This window comes from Macaca thibetana, chromosome 8 (assembly GCF_024542745.1).
Source record: "Macaca thibetana thibetana isolate TM-01 chromosome 8, ASM2454274v1, whole genome shotgun sequence".
NCBI classification, from domain to species: domain Eukaryota; kingdom Metazoa; phylum Chordata; class Mammalia; order Primates; family Cercopithecidae; genus Macaca; species Macaca thibetana.
In genome coordinates, this window is record NC_065585.1 from 37,358,962 (window position 1) to 37,368,281 (window position 9,320).

The window sequence follows — 9,320 nt, forward strand, 5'->3', positions numbered from 1 at the left end:
TTTTAATGGGGTTGTTTTTTTTCTTACAAATTTGTTTAAGTTCCTTATAGAGGCTGGATGTTTGACGTTTGTCAGGTACATAGTTTGCAAATACTTTCTGCGATTCTGTAAGTTCTCTGTTAACTGTTGATAGTTTCTTTTGCTCTTCAGAAGCTCTTAAGTTTAATTAGATCCCATTTGTCAATTTTTGCTTTTGTTTCCATTGCTTTTGGAGTCTTTGTATGAAATCCTTGCCAGCCCCTACATCCAGAATGATATTGCCTAGATTGTTTTCCAGGGTTTTTATAGTTTGGGGTTTTACATTTAAGTCTTTTCTCTATCTTGAGTTGATTTTTGTATATGGTGTAAGGAAGAGGTCCAGTTTCAGTCTTCTACATATGGTTAGCTGGTTATCCCATTTTTGAATAGGGACTCCTTTCCCCACTGCTTATTTTTGACAGCTTTGTCAAAGGTCAGATGATTGTAGGGGTGTGGCCTTATTTCTGGGCTCTCTATAAGAGATCATTAGAAATATCAAGGCAACTGATTTGATGATTGACCAATTCTAAATGCTTGAGAGACATTGTGCATCAATGGAGGCTACAAGATTTTATGCCAAAATTACGGAGAGAATAAAATAGTGCTACTGATACTTAGTTTTAAGTTAAGGACAAGTTTGAATAAATAATTTTGGGAAGGCAGCAGGACATCCAAATGGAAATGACCAATAGGTATGCTAAGTATGACTGGCTTGCAGTCATACTTAGGAGTCATTTGCTTATGAGTCATCATCATCAAAAAGGTGAGTCTATGAGTAGATACATTTTAAAAAATACATGGAAGAAATGCTGAGCAGAAAATAAACACTGGGAAAAGGACGTAGGATTGTCATTCCGTAGAAGCACTGAGTTTAAGGTAACTAAATTATTTTAATCTCTTCTGCAATTGGAAAAAAGTAAAACTTTATATCTGCCGTGGTCGTTAAGTATTTGGTTAACAAATGAAGTATTTGTATGTTTTTAAGGTAGCCTAATTCACTGTCTGATAATTCAAACAATTGGGAAAAGCCTTTCTTGTACTGAGCCTGATATGAACAAACTATTATCTTTGACCTTGATTTCAGCTGCTGGCACAGAGTAGGCACTCAGGCAATGTTAGCTAGATGACCAGATGGTTCTTCCTGTGTTCTCAGCCAATTCAGTTAGTCTACTCTCTTCCATGTGTGAGCCAGATGGCTGAACTGTTACATAAATTTTTAGCTGTATAAACAAAAGTAACTTAAATCATTGTAATTATCTAATGTGTACGCCCCCTGTCTTTTTATTTTATAAGGTAAATATTCTAGATTTACAAAGCAAATTCTCCAATGATATGATATTCAGACAGAGATATTTTGAAGAGGACAAAGAAAGAAATATATCACATGGCTCAGTTCTCAGTAAGAGTAGGTGAAGTTATTTGTTCGGTTTGAAATTATTGAGGAAAGTGAAGGTTTGGTATAGTGTCTATGGAGGAAGGTACTTAAGCCAGCAAAAGATGTATAAAAAGATTGTGGAATATCAGCTAAACTGTATATATCATGGATTTTCAGGGGGCCAGTTAAGCAGACATTGTAGAGAGTATGTAGGATGTGAAACTGAACTGTTGAACCATGAAAGCTTTCCCTTCTCAGGTTTCTTCATACCAAAATCCCATCTATTGTTCTTTATCCTGTCAGTTCATTAATAGGTTATGCTAGCCATGAATGGATCACTATACTGTGTAAAGCCAGGAACTGCATCCCTGGTAAGGAATGATTTATATATTCCTGGGTTTATGTTTCTATAAAGCAGAAGATATTTGATCACCAGAATCTTCCATCCTCATGTAGGAATGGCCACAAACAATCTATCTTCTTGGATAGTTTCTGCTACTTTGAAGTATTTCCTGTCTTGGGAAAGGAGATGGACAAAAAACTCATGGCTTACATTTACAGCTTCTCTTCTGGCTAATACTGATATAGCACAGTGATTAAGAGCATGGGCTTGGGAGTCAAAGACATCCGTGTTTAAATTCTGGTTTTGCTGCTTGCTAGTTTCTGTGAACAATACTAAATTACTTAACATGTCTGATTACTCAATTTTCATCTAAAGTGAGAATGTAATATTTAATTTGTCAGGTTGTTATAAGAATTAAATGAAATAATGCATCTAAAGTACTCAGGCTCATTGGCTAGAACAATGAATAAAAACCAAAACAATTATTACTGGGTTTCTGGCCTGCCAGAATTCCTGACCTTCTTATTACATGGGAGATTTATTTTCTCTCATTGTTGCTCTAAGGGATGCTCCTGATCTTGAGATTTAGAAATTATATAAACAATTATTGTTCAGAATAGCAAGACACTTTAGGTATTGTAGATAACTATCATTTGAGGAGTCTTAAGTTTATTCTTGGCTAGCCTGGCATGTGGCAGAGGTTTAAGAGAGAGAAATCGGGGAATAAAACAGAAATGGGTATACACAAACATTAATGAGAAACTGAGTTTACCCAAGGTTGCAGACAAAAGCAGCTGCAAAATTGCAGACTTCCTTGCTTTCACAACTACCTGCCCTTGCAAGTTCTGAGACTCTCTCTAAATTTCTACAGACAAGAGACCAGAGCAGAAAAACGTGTGTTTGGAGGAATGTACAGGTATGAAACTCTCTGAAAGAGGCCAGATGGAGCTGACATTCACACACACAGTGCTGAGACATTCCTCAAGCTTTGGGGAGAAGTATGAATGAAGAATGGGTAAAGAAATGGTAGAACATTTCTTCCCAATTCATCTGAGGGGATAGGAATTCTTGTTTTATTGGCCCATGCAGAAATGCAGATAATTGGAAGGGATGTCTTCTCCCACACTCATATGATCAAATGAGGCTGACTCAGACGGAGGAAGAGACCCCTTTCATTTTCTGATTCTGTTCCTTGATCCTATCTGGAAAAGACATGGCCATGTCTGTTCATTTAAGTATTAACTGTGGTTGCTTTCAGATTGCAACAGCAGCCATTGTGACAGAGAACATATGGCCCACAAAGCCACAAAACATTCCACTATCTGTCCTTTTATAAAAAACAATTGCAGATCCTTGATCTGGATCAATCACCCAGGCAGCAGTGGGATATCCTTTTCTTTCTGTTTGTCAAGTAGCATAAGAGGCCCCATATGGCAAGGGATCGGTCTCAGCTCCCAATTCAATGCAACGGTTGCTATGTCCCATTGTGAAAGCAATTCTTAGGGTGCTAAATTCTCCAACCAGCAACACGCAGAATTTTGGAAACAGGAATGAATTTTTGCAAGTAGGTAATAAGGTATAATAATGGAAGATGTCACCTCTATATCAACCCCTTGGTTTCCAGACCCATGTGTTCTCTGGGAGAAGTAGCATCTCATATCAGTCCCTCTCAGAGTTTATGCTGTGCCCCAACCTTGTAAGGTCTTAACCATCAGCTGGCACCATAATTAATTCTTTGATGAATCTCGTTTTATGTGGGCAATGACCTACATGGTTAGAATAGTGAGCTCCATGAGGACCAGCCCACTGGCCCACTTCTTTTGGTGAAAGATGGGTGTCTTGCTCAAGGTATGTCATGCAGAAAACTCTAACAGAAGAAGTTAGGCATGTTATTTTCAGCAGAAGTCTTGGGTGGTGAGGTAAGGCAAACCCAAATGCCTAAGTATGTATTTCATAAAGACAAATCATGGTTTCTTTTATGAAGGTAGGACTGCAACATAATCAGCATTCTACCAGATAGCTGGCTGGCACTCCAGGGATTCAGTGCTGGTTTCTACAGAATATTGACTACCCAGAAGAAGGAACAATCTGACCAGCCTTGGTGAGAGCAATCTATGTTGCATAAAACACATTTCTGCTTTTGTGACCACATTGTTCATTAATCTACTGATCAAGCATTAGGGAGACTGGGAAAAAGAATGACTTGGCGGAGTCGCCCTCAGAGTCGTGAGGCCGGACGCAGCGCGGCGCCGCCCCACTCGGCCCAGCCGCCATGAAGGCTGTGTTGCAGCGCGTCACCCGGGCCAGCGTCACAGTTGAAGGAGAGCAGATTAGTGCTATTGGAAGGGGCATATGTGTGTTGCTAAGTATTTCCCTGGAGGATACGCAGAAGAAACTGGAGCACATGGTCCGAAAGATTCTAAACCTGCGTGTGTTTGACGATGACAGCGGGAAGCACTGGTCTAAGAGTGTGATGGACAAACAGTACGAGAGTCTGTGTGTCAGCCAGTTTACCCTCCAGTGTGTCCTGAAGGGAAACAAGCCTGATTTCTACCTAGCAATGCCCACGGAGCAGGCAGAGGGCTTTTACAACAGCTTCCTGGAGCAGCTGCCTAAAACATACAGGCCGGGGCTTATCAAAGATGGCACGTTTGGGGCCTACATGCAGGTGTACATTCAGAATGATGGGCCTGTGACCACAGAGCTGGAATCGCCAGCTCCCGGCACTGCTACCTCTGATCCAAAGCAGCTGTCAAAGCCTGAAAAACAGCAGCAGAGAAAAGAAAAGACCAGAGCTAAGGGACCTTCTGAATCAACCAAGGAAAGAAACACTCCCCGAAAAGAAGACCGCAGTGCCAGCAGCGGGGCCGAGGGTGACGTGTCCTCTGAATGGGAACTGCAGCTCAGGAGGCAGAATTCAGTGTGTTATCATTGGGCAAAACTGGATCCTGAAAAATTCAAGATGCTAAGCACCTACACTACTTTAAGAATTTGGAACTGAAACATGAAGAGGAAGACAGAAATAATCCTGAATAACTCTGCAAAAAACACCAAAGGGCCGTTTTGTCATTTTCTGTTGTTGCTGTGTGGAATGAGGCAGTGGGCACTGCCGATGGGCGGGGGGTGAGTGCGCACGTGGTAGAAGGCATGCGCTTGTGCCTCCTCACAGAAAGGCTTTGTTGGTTTCTACCACATCTTGGCTTGCTTTTGGAACAGGCTGGCCTAGCATCATTTGTCATCAAGTCCACTGTGGTGTATTCTGCGTTTCCAGGGCGGGGGTTCTCCAACACACTCACACTGTCCATGTTCTTCTTATTGCTGATTCATAATCCAGGGCCCTTGTTGAAGTGTCAAGAGAGCAATCATCAGTGATAATGTATTGTGTGAGACCTTTGCATCTTGTAAATTTTCTTTTTCTAAAAATAAATAATAATAAAATCCTAAATCTCAACAAACCACAAAAAAATAAAATAAAAAGAATGACTTAATATACATGGGATGAATCATCCTGTTCCTGTTATTGAGAGACTGTTCTACAGAGGGAAGCTTCAGTGAACATTCACACATATTATTCTTTCATCCTGGGCCTATTCTGAAGGGGCTATCCACATGAACCTTCCCCAAATCTCTTTCTCACTAATGTGCAAAAATCCTTCCTTCTGAGTCTCTGTATGTCCAAACTGTGCCTAAGGATCACTACCAATCTATACCTTAGGTCATCTGTCCTCCAAGGCAAACTGGACAACCAATGTACCTACAGTCCTCATTTTTCATAGTGCTGAGATATATGGATTTCAATGATCATGTTTAATTAAATAATATCACTACCTTAACAACACAGTTCAAATTTTAGTAACCACAGTATGTTAACTGTGAAAGGTTAAATGAAGCACAAACTTCACTGCCATTTTTTAGTCCACATATCACTTTGTAAACAACGAATGCAGATCCTGGGAACAGACGGTGGATAGGAGACAGGGCTAATGTGCAGCGAGTTCCCACTTGGGTGGACAGACCAGTGTGTAGAGAGTCACAATGCGATCCTTTGCTCCAAGAACCAGCACAGGAACACACCGGGAAAACCAGAAGAATTCACAGATCCTTTGAAAGAAGCTGCATGCCACTGCAAATTCCATGAGACAAGTGAAAAATGGAGAGCTCCCAAAGTGTGAGCGGTGGGAGAAGCTGCCTCCAAACACACATTCCCACTGGGAAATCTGAAAATCCAGATCACAGCAGAAGGTTTTAACCTTACCTGGAGCTGAAATGGATGAAATATAGAAGTAAAAGCAGTAGCACTTATAGACACTCCCATTCTCCAGCTGGAGCCCAGGGAAGCCATTCCTGAATGTATGAAACAGGGGCCCTTGGGGAAGGCAGGCAGTGGAATTAGGGAGGGGTCAGAGGGTATAAGATATTTCAAACTAAATTTTACAGTAATTTTGATTGGGCACAAGTGGGTTGGGAGGAGCAGCGGAGGAAACAAGAACTGCTTCAGGTAGGGACAGGAGCCACAGCCAACACTGTGGGCAGATGCAGGAGAGGTAAGGCCTGAAAACCGAGTTTGCTTGCTCAGTAGGGAAGCCCATAACCTGAGACAAGGCCTGAGTTCTGCCTGCCAGCCGTTCAGGCTACCTGGATCTCAACTCAGTGCTGTTAGTGGGGCACTGTGGGAGTGAGACTGGCCTTACCAATTGAGTGGGAGCTGGGTGAGATCTCTTGCTATCAGCTATCCCTAACTTCTCTGGTGAACTATATGGCACAGGAGAAGCAGATATAATCCTCTCTGGAACATAACCCCATTGACATGAGAACTATCTCCTCATCCTCCACAGTGGCCACAGCAAGCTTGGCCCAAGGGGAGTCTGAGCTCAGACCTGCATACCCTGCCCCAGCCTGATGGTATTTCTCTACCAACTCTTGTAGCTGAACACAAGAGTCATACACTCTTGGGAGCTTTATGGCTCTGTCCATCACCAGAGAAACCAGAATACCTTTCTTGGCCAAATTAGGGCAAGCTTATATCCCACTGCTAATAGCACAGCTGGTGCTCTCTTGCAAGTGCCACCTTCTGGCTGTAGGCCAACCAACCCAGGCCATTACAGCAACTCATGACAGAATAGCCATGCCCCTAGGAAGGAGAAAACAGCAACTAATACTACTGCCTGCAACATCCTTGCTAACCAGAGGTCCTGAGTCTGTCCATGTGACAACTTCACTGCTAGCATAAACAGCAGTTAAGAAAGCCAGCACCATAAACATACCTACAATCAAGGATTCTCACAGAATCTACTTCATTCCCCTCCCACCACCACCAGAGCAGGTGCTGGTATTTATGGTTGAAAGACCTGAAGATGGATCAGATCACATCACAGGACTCTTTGTAGACAATCCCCAACACCAACCTGGAGCCTGGCAGCCCCACGGGATGGCTATACCCAGAAAAGCAATAATAATCACTGCAGTCTGGCTCTCAGGAAGCCCCATCCATAGGGGGGAAGGATGAGAGCACCACCTCAAGGGATCACCCTGTGGGACAACAGAATCTGAACAGCAGGCCCTGAGTTCCATATCTTTCCACTAGTGGGTAGTTTCTCATAGCAGAGACACAATTGTAGCACTGGAAGCAGTAGGGAAAGTCTGCACCTATACTCCAACAGGCAGGCAGCCTCTGTGATTGTGAAGGGCCTTGGGGAAGGGGTCCTTATTCTCCTCTGGCACTCCATGGCAGACACAGCTGGGGCCTCCTCCACAGGAATCCAGCGTGGAGGCACCTATAAACAAATATCCTCTCAGACCATAGTGGAATGAAACTGGAAATTAACTCCAAAAGGAACACTCAAAACTATACAAAATATATGGAAATTAAATAATCTACTCTTGAATGATCTTTGGGTCAATGATTACATCAAGATGGAAATTTAAAAATCCCTTGAACAGAATAACAGTGACACAACTTATTGAAACCTCTGGGATACAGCAAAAGTGGTGCTAAGAGAAAAGTTCAGAGTATTAACTGCCTACATCAAAAAATCTGAAAGAACACAGATAGACAATCTAAGATCACATGCCAAGGAACTAGAAAACACATAACAAACCAAACCCAAACCCAGCAGAATAAAAGAATTAACAAGGATCGGAGCAGAACTAAATAAAATTGGGACAAACAAAAAACTACAAACAACAAAAGAAACAAAATGCTGGTTATGTTTTGGAGGCCAACCAACTCGCAAATGCATAGACCATTAGTGAGATTAACCAAGAAAATAAGAGAATATCCATAGAAGCTTGTTTAGAAATGAAATGGGAGATATTACAATTACAACTGATACCACAGAAATACAGAATATCATTCAAGGTGGTACGACTTGGCTGTGTCCCCACCCAACTCTCATGTTGAATTGTATTTTCCAGAATTGACAGGTGTGGGAGGGACCCGGTGGGAGGTAATTGGATCATGGGGTAAGTTACCTCCATGCTGTTCTTGTGATAGTGAATGAGTTTTCCATGAGATCTGGTAGCTTTATAAGGGGCTTCCCCGCACCTTCACTCTGCCTCCTTTTTGCTGCCGCCATATGAAGGAGGATGTGGTTGCTTCCCCTTCCACGATGATTGTAAGTGTCCTGAGGCCTTCCCAACCATGCTGAACTGTAACTTAAGCCTCTTTCCTTTATAAATTACTCAGTACTGGATATGTCTTTATTAGCACGTAATAACAGGCTAATACACAAGGCTATTACTAACACCTTCATGCACACAAACTAGGAAATCTAGAGGACATCAATAAATTCCTGAAAATATAAAACACTCCTAGATTAAATCAAGAAGAAATAGGAACTCTGAACAATAACAAGTAGCAAGATTGAAACAGTAATAAGACAAATTGCCAACAAAAACAGTTCAGAACCAGATGAATTAATAGCTGAATTCTATCAGACATTCAAAGAAGAACTGGTGCCAATCCTGCTGAAACTATTTCAAAAGATAGAGAAAGAGGGAATTCTCCCTAAATCATTCTATGAAGCCAGCATCACCCTAATACTAAAACTAGGAAAGAACATAACAAAAAAGAAAACTACAGACCAATAGCCCTGATGAACATAGATGCAAAAATCTTCAACAAAACACTAGCTAACCAAATTCAACAGCGTATCAAAAAGATAATACAGCATGATCAAGTGGGTTTCATTCATATCAAGGATGCAGGGATGGTTTAACCTATGCAAGTCGATAAATGTGATACGTCAGATAAACAGAATTAAAAACAAAAATCTCACAACCACCATAATAGATGCGAAAAAAAGCATTTGACAAAATCCAGCAACCCTTTATGATAAAAACCCCTCAGTAAAATTGGCATATAAAGGACATACATACCTCAGGTAATAAAAGCTATCTATGACAAGCCCACAGCCAACATACTAAACAGGGATAAGTTAAAAACATTCCCCCTGAGAACGGAGCAAGACAAGGATGACCACTTTCATCACTTCTATTCACCATAGTACTGGAAATCCTAGGCAGAGTGATCAGACAAGAGAAAGAAATAAAAGGCATCCTAATCAGTAAAGGGTAAGTCCAACT

General features: G+C 41.7%; 1 protein-coding gene across 1 annotated transcript; it reads left to right on the top strand.

Annotated features, from left to right (window-relative positions):
- The first annotated feature begins 3,956 nt into the window (after positions 1 to 3,956).
- Positions 3,957 to 4,754, top strand: LOC126960731 (D-aminoacyl-tRNA deacylase 1-like). The gene has a single exon (XM_050800340.1). It carries the CDS (start codon positions 4,009 to 4,011, stop codon positions 4,735 to 4,737), a length of 729 nt encoding a protein of 242 aa, XP_050656297.1. The 5' UTR covers positions 3,957 to 4,008; the 3' UTR covers positions 4,738 to 4,754.
- Positions 4,755 to 9,320: the final 4,566 nt, after the last annotated feature.